Source organism: Grampus griseus, assembly GCF_964374135.1.
Source record: "Grampus griseus genome assembly, chromosome: 3".
NCBI classification, from domain to species: Eukaryota; Metazoa; Chordata; class Mammalia; order Artiodactyla; family Delphinidae; genus Grampus; species Grampus griseus.
Genome location: NC_139019.1, coordinates 160,459,916 through 160,480,786, shown reverse-complemented (window position 1 = coordinate 160,480,786; position 20,871 = coordinate 160,459,916). Strand labels below are relative to the sequence as shown.

The following is a 20,871-nucleotide window of genomic DNA, read 5'->3' as shown; positions in this document are numbered from 1 at the left end:
AAATATTTACCATCTGCGACTTTAAGAAAAAGTTTGCACTCCCTGCGGTAGACTATTAAAGAAGGGTTTTGTGAAAGACAGGGTTAGGGTTGGTAGCAAAAAATGGAGGGAGAACCTCTGTGTGCTCTAGAGTTGGGAAAGTTTTTTTTCCTTTCAAATGAAACTTCAAAAGCACAAACCTGTGTGCATTGGTGGCAGAGTGGTGAGCATAGCTGCCTTCCAAAAGCACAAACCACAAAATTGAAAAAGCAGAGGCGGTAGTGGCGGTGGTGTTTAAGTTTGTATCAAAATTAGAGGCTTCTTTTCAATAAAGGGCATCATGGACAGAGTTAAGAGATTCCAAAACAGAAGAGATGTAGAAGGTCTGAAACCACTAAGGAATTAACATCTAGACTATTATGGGAAATTTCCGTAAATCACAAAGAAAGATGAGGCAATACAAAGACGGGTCAAAGATACGAAGGGTGATTTACAGCAGAGGAAACCTCAGAGGTGTGAGATGATTTGCTCAAATTTCCTAGTCATCAGAAAAAATGCTGAATATGAAGAAATGCACCCAATACTGCAGGATCCCCAGTGGGAGTGCGAGTGAGAAACAGAAAGAAGTATGTAAATAAAACAAGAAAAGGGCTTGGCCCACAGTGCCGGCTGGCCATGAACCATTACGTCGGACCTGGCACAGGGACTGAACTAGGACAAATAAGTAGATGACTGAGGAACTAAAAGACAGATGGATACACGAAGAGACAGGGCCGCACCTGTGGTGTCCACCTGGGGCAGGAGGCGCAGGAAGATGGGCCGTGCGTAGGGTGCCAGCACCTTCTGCAGCTCCTGGTACAGGGCATTGGGGCTCAGCTGGCCGTGGGGGTCCGCAATGGCCGCCATGCCTGCTTTGCCCTCCACCCCTGGAGACAGAGGTTTGGCTGAGACCACCACCCTTCGCCCCTCCATGGGACCAGATCCACCCTCCAACAGTGGCCCCTGGCTTCTGACCTCCAGTCCCTTCCACCCGGAATAATGCTCGCCAAAGCAGCAAACATTTTATGGAGTTCCTGCTGCACTCCCTGCAGCCCTGAGCCACGGCTGATTTCATGAGCCCATTTTCTGGATGAGGAAACTGAGGCTCAACATCAGGCACGAGGAGAGATTCCAGACCCAGGCCGCCACCCTGTCGGATGCAGTTGTCCAGGTTGTGCACTGCTTTAGGTCCTGCCTACAAGGGTACCTGTACCTCCAAGCTCCTCCTGGCTGGGCTCCTCCAGGGCTGCTCCCAGGACCCTAGAACCACCCCCAGAGCCCCCAGCTTGCCTGGCACGGCCACCCCGTACACGGCCACGTCTGTCTGGCCCAGCAGGCGACTCAGCACGCCCTCCACCTCAGTGGTGGAGACGTTCTCCCCACGCCAGCGGAAGGTGTCCCCGCTGCGGTCCCGGAAGTACATATAGCCCAGCTCGTCCATCACCAGCACATCGCCTGGCAGAGAGGAGAGGAGATGGGGAGGTAAGACGGCGACCTGCCATCCCTGTGGCCGGCCCCCAGGGTCTGCACACCTGAGAGGTAGGCACTGTCCCCCTTGCGGAAGACGCTGTGGGTGATCTTCCTGCTCGTGGCGCTCTCGCTGATGTAGCCATCGAAGCGACGCAGAGGGTCTTGCTGGTTGATCTGGCCCACGAGGAGGCCGGGCTCCCCTAGGGAGGAGGCGGCGCTCGGGCTGTGCTGGGCGGGCAGGAGGCGGGGGGCCCCGGCTCCCCGGGGGACTGGGCGGGACCCTGCTCACCGGCCTGGCATGGGATGCAGAGGCCCTGGGCATCCCGCAGTAGTTCCATGGTGTCCTCATTGACCTTCACCAGTCGGATGGGGTACACATTGGGCAGGATGCGGCTGTTGAAGCCACAGGAGCCGACCTGGGATGCGGCCAGCCGAGTCAACGAGGAGCCCCGGGGTGACACGGTGTCCTCCACACACACACACACACCTTGCCTCTCCTGCCCCAGGGCCTGCAATTAGCACTCCCTAGTGTCACCCAACTCTGTGACCTTGGATGATCTGAGAGAGGGGGGTATTAAGTGCAGCATCCTGCCAGGAATCGTGCCCCCCTCTCCCACCTTCCCAGCCTCCTTTGCAGTCATGTGAGGAGACCTGCCAGCCGGCCGCCACTTCCTGGTCCTTAAAACTTTCCAGGCTGGCAGGAAGTGGATGGCCAAAGTGATCCTGAAGCCATGTAGGGACACTGGCAGAGCTTCTGCCCGCTGCCCACTGCATGTCACCCTGCCTGGCTCAGTGCTATGAGCAGAAAGGCCTAACGGGTTTCTGCCGCTGCACACGGTTGGGTGTATTTGTTAGAGCGGCAACCTCTGCTGGTACGGCCAGAGTGTGCTCTGGGGCTGTCCATTCAACAGATGTGCGCGGTGGGGACTGTGCCTTGCCCTCAGGTGCTGGGGACCCAGCAGCGAGAGACAGAAAGAACCCCTGCCCCCTAGGGCGATGTATTATTCTTCTCGTTCTCTGTTCCTGACTTTGGATGGGAAGGGCTTAATAAGGGAGAAGGAGGGTCCTGAGAGGGCAGAGTGGAGATAATAATTATTAATCATAAAAGCATCTGTTTGCAGAGTGTCTACTGCACGGGGAAGGGGTGCTGTGCTGAGCTCGTGATGTTGGGTGATTAGAACAAACCTGATAAGTTGTTAACCCCATTTACAGAGAAGGAAACGAAGATCCAAGGAGTCTGAGTGACTTGCCCGGTAGGAGGAGATCAGCACCCCATTTCTGGCCCTGGACCCCCCAGAGCCTTGCTCTCCCCTGCCACCTCCACTGCTACAAATTGAGGCTCAGAAAGGCTGAGGTGATTGCCCAGGGCAACACAGTCACGCTGTGAATTTGAACTCAGGGGCGACAGTCACATGACTGGACAAGCCAGAAGAAAGCATCCGAGTGCCCTGGCTGAACTGCCCACCATAATCCAGGCTGTTCTTTGGGGACACGGGGCCGGCGAGGCATAGGTAGCAGTGATCCCTGAACCCCGAGACCTGCCCGGGCCGGGCCGCCCCGCCCACGCCCACCTTCCCGTCCATGTTGGCGATGCTGCAGTTGCACTCGGTGGCTCCGTAGAACTCGCCGACCTGGCGCACGCCGAAGCGCTCCGTGAACTCCTCCCAGATGGCTGGCCGCAACCCGTTGCCCACCGCCAGGCGCACGCGGTGCCGCCCTTCTGCCTCGCTCACCGGCTGTTTCAACAGGTAGCGGCAGATCTCCCCGATGTACTGGACCACCTAGGTGGGTGGGAAGTGAGCAGTGGGCGCCTGCGCTGGAGCAGAGAGGAGCCGGCTGGGGGTGGAGGCGGGCCAGAGACCCCCAGACCCAGCGACCTCCCCCACTCCAACCTGGGCGCTAGGAACAAAACGGCCTTAAAGATGATAATAGCAAGGAAACAGACCAGGCCTATCCATTCCCTCAATCCCCAACACTCCTTCCATCTGAGTGGATGCATCGCGTCCCCCATGCCCCTCCAGCGGTCCCTCTATCCCCTCCGCTGCTTTCTGGGGACACCACGTGTGGTGCACGCAGGCAGGAAGGTGAGCCGTGGCGTTGACACTCCACAGGGCAACCCTCAGCCCAGAGGCGATGTGCTCTACACTGTTCCCTAGAGCCCCAACCATCTGAGCTCAGGGCGCCCACAGTCCTGATCCTGGGGTGGGACCACTCTCAGATGCATGCTCTTCGCTGCCTCCCTGAAGTCACAGCAGGGACCCAGCCCCAGTTGCCCATGGAGTCACCTACTCACTGCTCGCCCCCCCGCACCGCCCCCTGGGCTCCTTCTCTCCCTGTCTTGTGGCTCCACCCACTGGGGTCAAGTCCCAGATACCCCAGGTGCCCTTGAGTCCTCATCTCCAGGACGGCTTCTTAATGATACCCTCCCCATTTTACAGATGGAGAAACTGAGGTTCACAGACAGTAAGTAACCACCAAGGCTGATAATGTGGTAAAATTTGTTATGTATCTGGGCATCCTGGCTCCAGAGTCTCAATGAAGCAGTTACATGTTCAGAATTAACCACCATGGCCATCAGTACGGCTTCAAAGTACTCACTAGATGAAGTACAAAATTCGACCTGTGATCAATTCCATGTGACCCTGCCGCCCTCACTGCCCCCTGTCCTTCTAACTCCTATGCTCACTCAGCTCTGCCACGTGGGTCTCCTCCTCAGGGCCTTTGCACATACTGTGCCCTCTGCCTAGAACAATCTTCCCCCAGATGCACCTGGGTCCTCAGGTCTCGGCTCAAATGTCACCGTGACTGAGAGGTATTCCTTGAGCAGGACTTAATAAGTATCTGATAAATACAAGTGCACTGAGCACTCACTACCAGCCAAGCAGAGAGCTCATCTGTTTCATCTTCCTGAGACTCCATGTTGGAGAGGAAGGTACTGAGACCCAGAGAGGGGACACAGGTGGCCCAAGATCACCCGCTGCTGACCAGGAAGCAAGCCCCAGGCAAGGCAAGATCAGAGACCCTGATGGTTTCTCTCCCTCTGCCCCCAGGCTCCCTCATGTGCTTTGGGTGTGGCCCAGCCCACCCCATCTCCAGGATAGAACAAGTCATAAGGCCTGGCCAATCATTCCAGTCCACCCCCAGACACTGATTGGTTCAAGGATAAGCATGTGACCACAGCTAAGCCAATGAGAATCAGCCCTGAGACTTTTAATGGACTGGTGGGAAGACAGGCTCTTTCTCAACTAGAACTGCAGGGAACACTCCTGGAGAAGCAGGGCTGGGAAGGAAGCCACCCACTAAGGAAAGAAGAAAACAAGAGGAAGAGGAAAACAAGAAAGAGAGAGAGAGAGAGAGAGAGGCCTTCCTTGATCAAGGTGTGCCTGAAGCTGTCCATCATGTGGCCTCCTCGGTTCCATAAGCTAATAAATCCCTTTCCTCAAGAAAGCCAGAATTTAGGTTAGGGCTGGGTTTAGGGTTTTGGTTTTACCTGTCAACTGACAAAGTCCTGCCTAAATACATAGCTGCCCTCCAGACCATCACAGGTAGACACAGCCACACTCTGAGCAGCTCGCAGATGTCCTCTTCAGAAACCAGGCTGGGGAAGGGACAACACAGCCACAGTTGAGGCCGCTGAAGGTTTCAATGACCCTGTGGCCCTGAGGCCACATCTACATACTGAGAGCCAGACAGCTGATCTTTACTCTGGCCTGGACTCTCGGACAGACCCAGGGCTGAAGGGAAGACAGCTCAGGTCAGCTCAGAGAGGCAGACACCAGGTGCCCCAGCCGAGACCTCCTGCCTGCAGGGCAGCACCTGGAAAGAAGCTGGCAGTGAATTGTCAACCGGGGACCCCCACTACAACTCCCGAGTCAGGGTGACCTCGTACACCAAATGTACACACCCAAGTGGGTATGGGGAGACACAGGAGCTATACACCCATGGATGGATGACGGGTTGACTTACCCGTCGCCTGCCCATCTGCTCTATGCGCTAAAAAAGGGGAGTTCTAGATTACAGCCTGCTGCCTCCCATGAGGATGGCTGGGCAGTTGATCTGGGCCATGCCCACTGCTGCAAATAAAACAGCCACGCAGTTTCCCCCATCCTACAGCCAGCCATGAGATGGGATTTCTAAACCCAAACGCACGCTCTTAAGTCTTTTTGGCATCCTTGTTAAACTTGACCTTTGAGGATTCCATCCTCTACTCCTTAAAGAGCCCCTCAGTGCCTTCTCTTGGTCACAGAAATACCCCTTCAAGGAAACAGAATGGAATTTCAGGGGCCCGGAGACAGTGAACAAAGCCCGATGCAATACAGCATGTCAAAGACAAAGAGAGGGACCGCCAGATACCACAGGCCTCCTCGTGTAGGACATGACATCACCCACAGGGAACCCTTGCCAAAAAAGCAGAATTTGAAGCGATCAAGTATCTAGATCAGTGGTTCTCAACCACAGTCAAGACACCTGACAATGTCCGGAAACGTTTTTAATTATCACAGCTGGGAGGTGGGGTGCTAGTGGCATCCAGTGATTTTAGGCCAGAAATGCTGTTAAATAACGTACAGTGCACAGGACAGTCCTCACCACAGAGAATGATGCAGCTCCAAAGCCACACTGCTGTGGCTGAGAGATGCTGTGCTTCCACTACGGAGAACAGTATAGAGATTCCTCAAAAAACTAAACACAGAGTTACCATGTGATCCTGCAATCCAACTCCTGGGCATATATCTGGACAAAACTCTTCACTAGAAAAGATACATGCACCCCAATGTTCATAGCAGCACTATTTACAGTAGCCAAAACATGGAAGCAACCTAAATGTCCACTGACAGAGAAATGGATAAAGAAGATGTGGTACATATATATACAATGGGATATTACTCAGCCATAAAAAAGAATGAAATAATGCCATTTACAGCAACATGGACCGACCTAGAGATTATCATATAAAAAGAACTAAGTCAAACAGAGAAAGACAAGTATCATGTGATATCACGTCTATGTGGAATCTTTAAAAATGATAGAAATGGGGCTTCCCTGGTGGCGCAGTGGTTGAGAGTCCGCCTGCCGATGCAGGGGACACGGGTTCGTGCCCCGGTCCGAGAAGATCCCACATGCCACGGAGCGGCTGGGCCCGTGAGCCATGGCCGCTGAGCTCGCGCGTCTGGAGCCTCTGCTCCACAGCAGGCAAGGCCACAACTGTGAGAAGCCCGCGTACCAAAAAAGAAAAAAAAAAAGATAGAAATGAACTTGTTTATGAAACAGAAATAGACTCACAAACTTAAGGTTACCAAAGGGGATGGGTGGGAGAGATAAATTAGGAGTCTGGGATTAACATATATACACTACTATATATAAAATAAACAACAGGACCTACTGCATAGCACAGGGAACTATATTCAATATCTTGTAATAATCTATAATGGAAAATGGAAAATAATCTGAAAAAGAATATATATATATATATAAAATGTTTATATATATATATATATATAACTGAATCACCTTGCTGTATACCTGAAACTAACATTGTATAAATTAACTATATGTCAATTTTAAAAAGTAGTTAAAAAAACCCGCTATGCTTGACCCTACTCCCAAGGTACAGGAGGTGCCAGGGAGAGAGAAGCATGTCAAAGGACCTCCCAGCAATACCCAGACTGGGAAAACACTACAGGCCAAACTTCATTTCTTCAATAAATAAATTACAAGGAGGGGTGGGAAGAGAATGAGGGAGAGACAAGGGGCACCTACAGATGAAAGGATTCTTATAGGAAACATCAACTAGTTGCAATGTGTGGGTCTTACCTAAACACTGATTTAAAAAAAATACAGAAACAAACCGCCCCCCCATATTTTGACATGGTAGAAACACTGGGGATCAGGCCACTGTCCAGATTCCTGATAATTGAGAAATCACTGGCACTTTTTGGCTGGGATAATGATACTGAGGTTATGTGTTTGTGGGGTTTTTTCCTTCTTTTTGACTCTATCTTTTATTGGGGTAAAATACACACAATATAAAATTTACCATCTTAGCCATGTCTTTTCCATCTTAGCCATTTTTAAGGGTACAGTTCAGTGTATTAAATACATTCACATTGTTGAGCAGCCATCACCACTATCCATCCCCATAAATTTTTTTTTTTTTTTTTTTTGGCCACACCACGTGACTTCTGAGATTTTTTTTAGTTCCCTGACCAGGGATAGAACCCGGTCCCTCAGCAGTGAGAGTGCCGGGGCCTAACCACTAGACTGCCAGGGAATTCCCCCCCAAAAATATTTTTACCTTGTAAATCTGAAACTCTATACCCAGTAAACACTAACTCCCCATTCCCCCCTCCCCTGGCCTTGGCAACTACCATCCTACTTTCTGTCTATGATTTTAGCTACTGTGAGTACCCAATATAAGTGGAATCATGCAGTATTTGTCTTTGTGCAATTGGCTTATTTCATTCAGCATAATGTTCTCAATGGTCATCCATGTTGTAGCCTGTGTCAGAACTTCCTTCCTTTTTAAGGCTGAATAATATTCCACTGTAGGGATGAACCACATTTTGCTTATCCATTCATTCTGTTGCTGAACACTTGGATTGCTTCCATGTTTTATTTATTGTGAATAATCTGCTGTGAACATGGGTGTACAAATATCCTTTGAGACCCTGCTTTCAAATCTTTTGTTTCATTTTTTTTAAATTAATTAATTTATTTATTTTTGGCTGTGTTGGGTCTTTGTTGCTGTGTGGGGGCTTTCTCTAGTTGCGGTGAGCGGGGGCTACTCTTTGTTGCAGTGCACGGGCTCCTCATTGCGGTGGCTTCTCTTGTTATGGAGCACGGGCTCTAGGCACGCGGGCTTCAGTAGTTGTGGCACGCAGGTTCAGTAGCTGTGGCTCCCGGGCTCTAGAGCGCAGGCTCAGTAGTTGTGGTGCACGGGCTTAGTTGCCCCATGGCATGTGGGATCTTCCCGAACCAGGGATCGAACCCGTGTCCCCTGCATTGGCAGGCGGATTCTTAACCACTGCGCCACCAGGGAAGTCCCAAATCTTTTGTTTTAAAATCAGCCCTCACCAGACACAAAAGGCCACACAGAGATCCCATTTATAAGAAATGTCCAGAACAGGCAAACCCACAGAGACAGAAAGCAGATTCATTGCCAGGGGCTGGGGGAAGGGGAATGGGGAATGACTGCCAGTGGGGACAGCATGTTCTTTTGGGGGTGATGGAAATGTTCTGGAACTACACAGAGGTGGTGACTGTACAACACTGTAAATGGACTAAGTGCCACTGAAGTGTCCACTTTAAAACAGCTAATCTTGGAGACTTCCCTGGTGATCCAGTGGTTAAGACTCCGCCCTTCCACTGCAGCAGGCACGGGTTCCATCCCCCGCATGCCGTGAGGCGTGGCCAAAAAATAAATAAATAAAACTAAATAGTTCAAAAATTGAAAACAAACAAAAAAAAGCTAATCTTACGTGAATTTCACCTCAATTGGAAAAAAAAAAAAAGACCAATCCTCAGCTTTCAGAGGTTTTACTGACGTATCTATGCAGGAAACACACTGCTATCTGGGGCTGCTTCACAACAACACAGAAGGAGGGACGTGCTGGGGGCGTGGAGGAGGCAGGAGAGGGTATCTGATGTCCTCTGGAGCCGAGTGATGGATACCTGGGAATCCCCTAAACTTTTCTGTCCACATTTATTATATTTGCAACTCTCAAGAGTTAAGTTAATAAACGGACTGTCTTCTATTTCAAGATTCAGATTAGCAGTTTTCCCCAGACCACCCCCCACCACCCCAAGCAGAACATAAAATCCTCAAAAGCACAGCAGGGCAGAGTCATCGCCCCGAGAGATCCCCCAGGATGCCCGGCCCAGAGCCCCCACCCTGTCCAGCTGTGTGATCTGGGCAAGTGGCTGAACATCTCTGGGCCCCACCTGTTCAAGGTGGGGTCAGCACCTGCCAATTTGCCAGTCCCTGGACACACCCCCTTCCCTCCCCTCCTCACTCCTTCTTCCCCCTGGAGGAAGGTACTAGGCACCTGTATTTCCACCCCCATCACAGCACTGAAATCCTCGGCCTGCTCTCCTCTCATTGTGGAGGGGAGAGGAGAGGAAGGGATTTGTCTTAACCCCTACCTGCTCTGCAGGACAGTGGATGCCCTCCACCTCTGCTTCATGCTTATCCCACCAGGAAGCCCTGGGCTTTGTGGCCTTAACCAGCCCAGCGCGGTGACTGCACCCATTTCCCTGCAGCCACCAGCAGGGAAGACCTTCGGGGCACAGGGAGTAGGGAAGGCAGCACCTTAAGGATCTCAGGCAGTCTGTGTCCAATTAAAAGCCTCAGTTTCTCCACCTGCAAAACGGGTATGAGGCCTTTGCACGCTCCCAAGCAGCTGTGAGGTTCCAATGAGTTTACATGTTGACGGTTTAGCCTCGGGCTGGGCCTTGAGCACAGAAGCACTGACTGCCCCCTCCCAGCCCCACCGAGTCCCTGGGAGGCAGCCATTCAGAGCCATATACTTGGAAGGGTGGGCGGAGGGCTGGAGGTGCGAGAGGGGGCGGGGCCTGACCGTGCAGTTGTACTTGACGCAGTCATCCCAGAAGCGGCTGGCTGAAAACTTCTTGCGGAGGACCACAGTCAGCCCGTAGATAAGACACTGACCCACGCCAATGATGTTCCCTGCAGAGAGTGGACTCAATGAGGGGTCCCCAATCCCCCGCCCCCTCCCCCGCCCAAGCTTCCCTGTGGTACCTGCCGAGTGGTACAGGGGCAGACAGTCGTAGAGCACATCTGCCGCCTGCATGCTGTAGGAGTGGTGGGTAAATGCCGCTATGCGGTAGTACCTGCAGGGGCAGGGAGTGCAGGGGCTGGGACCCACACCCCCGAAAAAAGCATGGCATGGGGGGAGCGAGCTGCGTACTGAGGCAGAGCCAGCCCAGCTCATAGGGGCCTTATAGGCTGGCAGGAGAGGAACATGCAACAAATAAAATGGTGCTTGCTCCCACGAGGGATATAATAGAGCAAAGGGATAGAGAGAGGCTGAAGGGGACAAAGCCAGGGAGGGTGGGGTAACCTGCCTGGGGAGGTGACACATGAGCTAAGGCCCGGCAAGAAGGTGCTGTAGGGTGAGCTAGGGAAGGGCACCCAGGTGAAGCGCAGAGCATATGCAAAGGTCCTGAGGCCAGAAGGAGTCTGGCAGGTTTGAGGAAGTGTGAGGGGTCGAGGAGGGAGCGAGCGAGAGGTGGAGAGGAGGAAAATGACATCAGAGAAGTGGCAGGTGCCGCACAACACAAATACGGCTTTTATTCTGAGGGCTAAGGAGGGTACGGGGAGGTTTGGCACAGAGGAGGTCTGACTTAGGATTTTAAACCTTGCTATGGTCACTGATGAGAAGGGGGCTGTTGGGGGCAGGAGTGGGGACAGGAGGAGACTGAGGAGGGGCAGAGGGCAGCACGGTGTCCTGAGATGGGCTGTGGGTTTTACCCAGTTGGGATCAAGATGCCCACAAGACCCCAAAAGGAGCTGGGGGTTGGGGGGATCAGGCCATAAAGAGGCTTTCCTGCGCTGGGGGCAATGCCCACGGGCCCCTCACCTGCTGTGCACGACGATGGCAGCCTTGGGCAGCCCCGTGGTCCCTGATGTGTAGATGTAGAAGAGTCGATCTAAGAGAGATGTGGGTGTTGGGGACCGGAGGCTGGCGTGAGGGGGACGAGGGGACTGGGTGGGCATCGGTAGGGGGGATCCCACCTGGACTCACCATCCATGCCCTTGCCAGGGGGCTGGGCTAGGGGGGCTGTGGAGGCCTCCTTCAGCAGCGGGTCCAGGAGCTGGGTGTCCGGCAAGACACCCTCGGGCCCCACGTCTCCAGAACAGAACTTGACCAGGCTCTTGCCCAGCTGTCCACTCACCTCGGCCACCACTGCGGCCCAAAACATATGTCACGGTCAAGGACGGGCAGGTCCCCTCCCAGGGCCAGGGAAGCACCATCTCCCTGCCCTGGGCGGCCCCAGGCCCCCACCGAGATGCTGCCCACACCCGGCCTCACCCGCTGCCAGCTCCCGTCCGAAGACCAGAGCCTTGGCACCCGAGGTGCCCAGGCAGAAGATCAGGGGCTCCCGCCGCAGGTTAACATTGAGCAGCGCGGCCTCCATGCCCGCCTTGGCCAGACCCAGCCACAGCCCCACAAACTCAGGCCGGCCCTCCAGGAAGATGGCCACCACGTCCCCTGGCGTGTAGCCCAGATGGCAGAATAGGTTGGCCACGGCATTGGAGTAGGCGTCCAGCTGCGCGAAGGTCCAGCATACGCCGCTGCCCGCGTCCACCAGCGCCAGGTGCTCAGGCTGCCGCCGTACCACCTCCTGGAAGATCTGCGGGATGGTGTGGCGGGCGCGCTGGTGCCACCGCAGCTCCAGGCGCACGCGTATCAGCACGAAGAGGCCGCTGGGAGGGGGGACGAGGGGACGGTGTCAGTGAGTGTCCTGCCCGGCTTCCAGGAGACCACCCCAAGCCTCAGCATCCCCACGTGGAGAAAGCGGAGGAAAAGGTCCCTGTGTTCCCAAGGGTGGCAAGTGTTCAGAAGGACCCTTGGGTTGCTGGGTCTCTTGGAGAAACTAAGGGCAAAGGGCCATTTACCAGTCAGCCCAGAAGTAGGCGGATTCTCACAGCTGGCCAGGCCATGCAGTGTAAGTCAGAGTCACCCTGTCCTCCTCCGCCACAGCTTGCTTGGTGACCCTGAGGGAGCCAGGCCCAGGCCTAACCTTGTTTTTCTCTCCTGGGGCAGCCCAAGTGCCCCATGCTGACCCCCCACTGCCTCCAGCTTGGACTCCTCATGCCCCACCTGCCTCAACCGGGCCCTGGGGTCCAGCCCCTGAGCTGGGGGGCTGTTCCACTCCCAAGTTACTCAATGGCACTAGGCACAGGTGGCTGAGCCATCCAGCATGTGTGCCCCCACCCAGGGGAGGAGGTGCCTCTGCCCCAGATGAGGCCAGAAGACAGGCTAGCGAGAGGCCCTGATGGCAGGTGTCTTGCTCCTCTGTCTTCACCTGCTAGTAGAGACAAGGGGATCAGAGGGCCCAGGGGGAGATAGAACCCCAGTAGGAAGGAGCCAGGTTCCTGAATGACCCTGTGGAGATGAGCAGCCATCACTGATGATGCCAGGCTGTCAGATGAGTGAGACATGAACTTGTTTGTGTTGTTTTAAGCAAACAGAAATGGCTTTAGATCACAGAACCAAGAAAGCTAGAATTTCTCAGTGCAGGAGCTCAAGAAACAAGTGGTCTTCTGGCTTTACCTGGCTCTCTGCCCTGCCACCTGACTCTGAGAGGTAACTTTGTGCTGGGTTAAGCCACTGTCAAGTGGGGACCTGTTTGTTACAGCAGCTTGCTCTGCCCTGACCGAGACAGGTGGTCCTCACTCTGCCCCCAGGAAGGTTACCTGGGTGTGGTTCCCCAAATCCTAAATGAACACTTAGAACAGGTGCATTTTATTATATGTAAATTACACCTCAAAAACAACCCATGAAGACAGAGCAGATTGGTGGTTACTAGGAGCTGGGGGAGGGAGAATGGGGAGTAACTGCTAATGGGGACAGGGTTTCCTTTTGGGGTGATGGAAATGTTCTGGAGCTAGATAGAGCTGATGGTTGCACAACACTGTGAATGTACTCAATGTCGCTAATGGTAAATTTTATATTATATGTGTTTTACTACAATAAAAATGAATGAATGAATGAAACTCATGAAGACTGTGGCAAGGTTAAAAACAGGAGTCCTTACCTTCCAGATGTACACCCTGGAAAACCAACAGATAGAAAGATGTGCCACTGAGATTCAGACACAGGAGGAAGTGGGTGGAGATGAGGAAACAATCATATGAAGATCACGGAAGCTGGGGGATGGGCACATGGGTTTATTACATTATTCTCTCTACTTCTGTAAGCTTGAAACTTTCCATAGTAAAATGTTTTTAACATAGATTTTTAAAAAATAAAATAAAAAAATAAATTTAAAAAATATTTGGGCTTCCCTGGTGGCACAGTGGTTGAGAGTCCGCCTGCCGATGCAGGGGACACGGGTTCGTGCCCCGGTCCGCGAGGATCCCACATGCCGCGGAGCGGCTTGGCCCGTGAGCCATGGCCGCTGAGCCTGCGCGTCTGGAGCCTGTGCTCCACAACGGGAGGGACCACAACAGTGAGAGGCCCGCGTACCGCAAAAAAAAAAAAAAATTAAAAATTTAATTAAAAATTTTAATTTAAAAAATTTTTAAATAAAATTTTTTTGGCCGCGCCGTGCAGCTTGCAGGATCTTAGCTCCCTGACCAGGGATTGGAATGGGCCCCCTGCAGTGGAAGTGTGGAGTCCTAACTACTGGACTGCCCAGGGAATTCCCTAAATTTTAAAAAATTTTTTAAAAAATCAAAAAAGTTTTTTTAAATAATGTTTTAACCCTCCAAAGGCTCCCACTGTTTTTTCGATCAAATGCCTTCCCTGTGGCCTGTGAGGCCCAGTACGGCCCAGCCCCATGCATCTGGCCACCTCATCACCCTCCATTGCCCCAGCTTGCTCTTGCCTCCTTCCCTGATCTTCAGCAGGGCAGAGGTTCCTGCCCCAGGGCCTTTGCCCAGCTCCCACTGCCTGGAATACTCTGCCCAGGCCCCTTATCTCGGCTCCTTCTCATCCTTCACCTCTCAGCTCCAATGACACCTGCTCAGAGGGGTCCTCCCAGCCCTGCCCCGCTTGGATCAGTATGGCTATTTTAAAATATCCCTGCAAACCCTTTGACAGTCCTCCCTTCGAAAGGTGGGTTCTATTTCCCATCCGCTTTAGTGTGGGCAGACTGAGGGGCTTGCTTCTAAGGAAGAGAATGTAGCAGAAGTGATGCTATGTGACTTCTGAGCCCAGGGCACAAAGACAGCACACCAGCACGCAGGAGCCCTCATGCCCTCTTGCTTTCCCTCTCTCTCAGGACACTGGCCCTAGGAACCCAGCACTGAGCGGTAAGGAAGCCTAGACATAGGAGATGATAATGATCATTTTTTAAGCCCCTAGTTAAAGGGGTAATTTGTTACACAGCCATCGGTAACTGATACATTCCCAGCACCTACACCACCACCACCATCGTTTTCTTCCTTCAAAGTGATCATCACAATCTAAAACTGCCATCTTCCTTTGTGGGTTTCCTGAATTCTTTGTCTTTTTCCATGAGAGCAGGCACCCTGTCTATCTGTCTATTGTGTCCAGGGATGTAGTCCCAGCACTAGAAACAGGGCCTAGAATGTAAGGACGATGCTGGTGTCCCACAGGCTGGCTCAAATGCAGCCCAGTCTCTTCTGCCTGTGTGACTGCAGTTGTTGAAGAGTGTCTCCAAAAATTCATGTACACCCAGAATCTCAGACTATGACCTTATTTGGAAACAGGGCCTTTGCAGATATAATTAAGGTAAGTATGAGATGAGGTCATCCTGATTGCCTAGGTGGGCCCTAAATCCAATAACAGGTATCTCTACAAGAAGAGAGAGGGACTTCCCTGGCGGTCCAGTGATTAAGACACTGCACTTCCACTGCAGGGGTCGTGGGTTCAATCCCTGGTCGGGGAACTAAGATCCCGCATGCTGCGCAGTACAGCCAAAAAGTAAAAAAAAAAAACAAGAAGAAGAGAGAGCACAAAGACACAAGGGAGAAGGCTCTGAGGAGACAGAGGCAGAGACTGGAGTGATGCAGCCACAAGCCCAGCCAAGGACGCCTGGACCCCCCAGAAGCTGATCTGGGGCTTCTGGTCTCCAGAACTTTGAGACAACAAACTCCTTTTGTTTTAAGCTACCGAGATTGTGGTAATTTGTTACGGCAGCCCCAGGACACTCATACAGTGGGCATGGGTGGGTACATCCCTCTCTGGGCCTCCTGGTTAATGGGGACAATAAGATCCCATGCCTTCCAGGTCATTAGGGGACAAAAGAGATGGATGGAGACTTCTAAGGACAGGGCCTGGCGTGTCCTACATTCTCAATAAACTCTGTTGCTATCCTCTCCCCAGGGAGGTATGCACTGTCAGTAAGAAAACAGAGTTGAATTAGCATTTTATCTGCCCAGCAACTTGACTCATACCTACCCTGTAAGGAAGAAAGAGGAACAAGCAAGTTCCAAGAGCGGGGGCCAGCCCAGGAGGTCCCCTGGGAGTAATGGTCCAGGGGAGGAGGCAGGACATGATCTGAGGGCCTTGTGCAAACACTGATTCCTCAAGTGTCTGTCCCGGAGCTGTGAGCCCCAGCAGAGCCCAGAAGAAAGAGAAAGTGCCCTGGAGTCAATGGCCTTGGTTCAGATCCTACTCCACTGCTTACCAGCTGTGGCACCTGGGCAGACCCTGTCCTCTCTGGGCCTCAGTTTCCTTACTTGGAGTATCAGGAGACTGAACATAACAAGCTCCAAGTGTTCTCCAGCTCAGCAAAGTGTAGGTACTGCCATTGTCCTATTTACAAAGAGGAAGCAGGGCCCACAACAGCAGTGCATCTGTAAATGGGGCAACAGTGCAATTCTCAGCCTAATACCTGTCAAATGTATTAAGTGCCCAACCAAGAAGAAGGATTGAAAAAGAGGGATTCATCGTTACTCTGCCCAGGAGGGTCGGGTCCTGCCTCTGGGCTTTGCACCTGCTGTTCCCTCTGCCTGGAGAACTCTTCCATCCCCCAGGTCTTTGCACGGTTGGCTCCTTCTCATCTGACCACCTGTGCTGGATGCCCCACACCTACCGCCCTGGCTGCAGTAGTCATGCACTATCCTTTCCTCTCCCCCACGTGCTGTATTCTTCTTGTCACTTTCTGATGTTTAAATTATTTCCTCATTTCCTTCTCGAGCATTCTTCTCCCTCATTAGGCTGTGGGCTCCATAGGACAGGAAAAGCATCATCTGGTGCGTTCATGGCATGTCATGGTGACCATGGCATCCCCGAAGCCCACACAGGGTGTGGGGCACAGGAGGTCCTCAAGGATGGGTAGAACAAATGACTTTCTCCAATGCAGACTAGCTGGAATCCGGTTATCTCACAAGCACGGCCAAGACCCCACCGTCACAAGCCTGAAACGGTGCAGTCACCTCCCCCTGGTCTCCCGCCTCCACCCTGGGCCAGGCCCCATTCTCTGTGTAGTGGGGTCAATGGTGGCCCCAAAAAGATACATCCAAGTCCTGATCCTCCAAACTTGTGAATGAGCCCTTATGTGGAAAAAGGGTCTTTGCAGATGTAATTAAGTTGAGGATCTTCAGATGAGATCATCCTGGATTTAGGATGGGCCCTAAATCCAATGACAAGTGTCCTTCTAAGAGACAGAAGAGGAGACACAGGCATAGAGAAGAAGGCCATCCGAAGACGGAGGCAGAGATTGGGCTGAGTGATGCAACCACAAGCCAGGGAACTGCCGAGGATTGCTGGAAGCCACCAGAAGCTAGGAGAGAGGCATGGAACAGATCCTCCCTCGGAGCCTCCAGAAGGAACCAACCCTGCCCACACCTTGATTTCAGACTTCAGGCCTCTACAACTATGGCAGAACAAATTTCTGTTGTTTTAAGTCCCCCAGTTTGTGCTTCATTGTTATGACAGCCACAAGAAACTAACACACTCTGCTTCATCTCCAACTTTTGTCTATCTTCCTTACCGCTCTCACTCCAGTGCCCCATTCAAGGGGGTAGAGGGGGTGTGTCTCCATTCCCACTGTATGGGAACAAGTGCATTTCCTGCCTGACTGCCTCAAACCCTCCTCACCAAGCCACCCTCTTCCTCCATGCAGGCCAGCCTAGCTGTGCTGCTTCCCTGCTCAGAACACTTCCCTGGGAACATAAGACTGTCTTCTGCTCAGTGTTCAAAGCTCTGGAAATCTGGCTCTAACTCCAACACTGCCCAACTCATAGACCTCCCGCCATCACAATAGCCCCTTTCACACCCCCTGCAACATGGGGCCTGGTAGTCCCATGTTCACTTTCTTTTATCAGCATGTGATGGCTGGAGCCACAGCAGCTAATATAGGACCATGAGGGTAACTAACAGGAGACGCCGAGCCCTTGAAGCAAGGATGCCAGAGCAGAAAGGCAGAAGGAACTTGGGCCAATGATAACATGCTGAACACAAATTGATCAGCCTGAAGCCACCTCATGTCCCAATACCCCATTGCCCATGGCTATAAATGTGCTTTACTGTTGATGCCACTTCTAGTTGGGATTCCCACTACTTGCAGCTGAAGCCTCCTCGTGGAGAAACACCTCCCCAGAGGAGCTGATCCACAAGTGCAGCACACCTCCACAAAGTACCACCACACGCTGGACATCATCACAGGAATGGGGACACACAGGTGACCAAGGTAGGCGTGATCCCTGCCGCTATGGGTTTACAGTCAATAATCAGGGAGAAAGCAAACAAAAACAATGACAGTTTTATATGTTTCTTAAGAAAAAAGCAACAGGATGATGTGATCAAGCACGACCAGGACAGACTTCACCCACGGGGCAGGGGAGCCTTGTCTGAGGAAGCAGCATTTGCACTGAACTTTGAAGGATGACAAGGAGCCAGCCACGGGTAAAGCTCGAGGGAAAGTATTCCAGGTGGAGGGCACCACGAGTGCAAAGACCTGAAGGCAGGAAGGAGATTGGCAGGTTTAAAAGAGAGCAAAGGCCAGCGGGAGGAGAGGAGTGAGTGAAGCAGAGTGAATCGCTCCGCCAACTGGTATACTGATTTTGGCATATTAAAGTCACACGGGGGAAATGACCGCACATTATTCATTTGTAGCTTCCAGTGAGCAGAAGATGGGAAAGAATCCAAACATCCTGCAGTAGGCGCAGGGTTAGATGAACAACAGCTCGAGCTGAAGCTTACAACAAAAGGCTGTGCACAAGAACGGCGCCCCCGGGCTTCCCTGGTGGCGCAGTGGTTGGGAATCCGCCTGCCAATGCAGGGGACACGGGTTCGAGCCCTGGTCCGGGAAGATCCCACATGCCACGGGGCAACTAGGCCTGTGAGGCACAACTACTGAGCCTGTGCATCTGGAGCCTGTGCTCCGCAACAAGAGAGGCCGCGATAGTGAGAGGTCCGTGCACCGCGATGAAGAGCGGCCCCCGCTTGCCACAACTAGAGAAAGCCCTCGCACAGAAACGAAGACCCAACACAGCCCAAAAAAAAAAAAAAAAGAACGGCGCCCCCAATGCAAGGGATGAGGAAGGACCCTAAAGGTAAATGGGGAAAGTTACTGCTGACCATGCGGCAAAGATGGCAGATTGAGCACTCAGACACTGACTGTTGACAGTGCCTCCCAAAACGGCTAGTAAAAGGTCTTAAGTGTGAACTCACAAGGACCGGGAAAATGGAAGTGGAGACCAAATCACCCCACTTTGGGAAGCTGGGCAGCAGCACATGAGAGGTGGAGGCCCCAGGAGGAGGGGGAAAGCAGAATCCTGGGCTGTGGTGGAGGATTGATGGAAATCTGTTTAAGAAGCCCCCTCTGTGAAATAAATGTCATGGGGACGTAATGTACGACATGGTGACTATAGTCAATACTACCTCATGGCATATTTGAAAGTTGCTTAGAGAGTAGATCTTAAAAGTTCTCCTCACAAGAAAAAAATTTTTGTAACTCTGTATGGTGATGGATGTTAACTAGACTTACAGTGGTGATCATTTCACAATATACCAGTATCCCCTACTTTTCAAAAATTCACTCTAATGCCACTTCTCTTTTGTGAAAGACCAAAATTAGTACCTGTTTTTGCTAACCGAAAGAAATCCAAAGAGGATTTTCGCTTTAACAATGAAAGGCAAGAAGTGAAAATAGTGTTCGGTGTTTGTTCTGCAGGGAGCTGTTATAGGGGCAGCGCGCACCCAAAGCAGTGAGAGAGGCACTGCCAAGCTCCTTCCCTGGGAACTACACTCAGCATCCCAGCATCAAGCTGTCATAGCTTTGAACTGTGTCTGTGAGCATCTGAACTTTATCTCAATTTATTTTGTGCACCCATTAGCAAGATGCATCCTAAGGTAATTGCTTCTTCCCTTTACACCATTTAGGTTTATGAAAGGTTTCAGAGGAATGCTCTATTTTCGGGTAGCAGGAGAAACCTTTATGCAAATAGCAAATCATTATGTTGCCCACCTGAAACTAACAAGAGTGTTATATGTCAGTATCTCAATTGAAAAAAAAAAAAAAAAGTGGCTACCCAGGAGAAGATTGAAAGTCCATCCACAGGAGGGTTTCTGGGTGGGGCACCTCCCTGCAAGTGGGTGTTAAGTGAATGTTTACTTGCCAGATGTCAAGCCTCCAGCCCTCTTCCCCGCTGTGTTCCTGGGATGCTGCTGGTGGGGCCTGTGCCCAGGCCTGGAGGAAAGACCCAAAGACACTGCACTGGACTTTCCCCAAAGCACCACCTGGCCAGGTGACCCCATCATGAAGCTCAGTTGACAAGACCCCCTCACCCCCTACACACATCCATGCTGAGAGCTTCTAATTGGCTTTACAGCCAAGGACTACCAGACTTCTGGGGATTTCCTCTAATAGGGATGATGGAGACTAAAATAAACAAAGAAGAAAATCTTTGAGGAAAAAGAGATTGTGCAAAGTGAAAAAAACTAATAAAGTCATTAATATCCTTGAAAATGTACGAAGATATACCGCATCCATGAAACAAGAATAGGATGCTATATAAAAGCTTTCAGGGAATGGAAAAAAAAAATGATCCAGGAAAATTTAAATGTGAGGGCACAAAGAATGTACAACATACACATGAACCCTAATGAAAAATATGGGGCTTGGGGCTTCCCTGGTGGCGCAGTGGTTGAGAGTCCGCCTGCCGATGCAGGGGACACAGGTTCGTGCCCCGGTCCGGGAAGATCCCACATGCCGTGGAGCGGCTGGGCCCGTGAGCCATGGCCGCTGAGCCTGCGCGTCCGGAGCCTATGCTCAGCAACGGCAGAGGCCGCAACAGTGAGAGGCCCGTGTACTGCAAAAAAGAAAAGAAAACAAACAAAAAAAAAAAACAGGGGAAACTGCAGGGGAGAGTAAGGGGGTATATGGGAACTCTCTGTACTTTCTGCTTAATTTCTGTAAACCTAAAACTGATAATAAAAAATAAAGTCTATATAAAAAAGAAAAAACATAATTAAAAATCAATTAAAATAGTCTATTAATTTGAACAAAGAATCATAATAAAAAATTTTAAATGTGAGGGCATAAGTTAAACATTAATAGAAGAACTAAAAGATATATTTGAAGAAATATCATAGAAAGTAGGATAAAATGATAGAGATGGAAAATAAAAAAGATAAGAAGATAGCTGATTCACTTTGTTATAAAACAGAAACTAACACATTATTGTAAAGCAATTATACTCCAATAAAGATGTTAAGAAAAAAAAAG

General features: G+C 51.5%; 1 protein-coding gene across 2 annotated transcripts in view; it reads right to left on the bottom strand.

Annotated features, from left to right (window-relative positions):
* The window catches only part of SLC27A1 (solute carrier family 27 member 1), a 31,233-nt gene that overhangs the window by 2,013 nt on the left and 8,349 nt on the right, over window positions 1–20,871 (bottom strand). For both annotated transcript variants that reach the window (XM_082652267.1, XM_082652268.1), the window contains exons 3-12: window positions 11,538–11,932; window positions 11,250–11,411; window positions 11,085–11,154; window positions 10,244–10,335; window positions 10,062–10,171; window positions 3,060–3,269; window positions 1,778–1,904; window positions 1,551–1,688; window positions 1,309–1,473; window positions 759–905 (exon numbers count right to left, since the gene is read on the bottom strand). In XM_082652267.1, coding sequence (XP_082508393.1) covers window positions 759–905; window positions 1,309–1,473; window positions 1,551–1,688; window positions 1,778–1,904; window positions 3,060–3,269; window positions 10,062–10,171; window positions 10,244–10,335; window positions 11,085–11,154; window positions 11,250–11,411; window positions 11,538–11,932 — 1,616 coding nt within the window. The remainder of the gene's footprint in view (window positions 1–758; window positions 906–1,308; window positions 1,474–1,550; window positions 1,689–1,777; window positions 1,905–3,059; window positions 3,270–10,061; window positions 10,172–10,243; window positions 10,336–11,084; window positions 11,155–11,249; window positions 11,412–11,537; window positions 11,933–20,871) is intronic.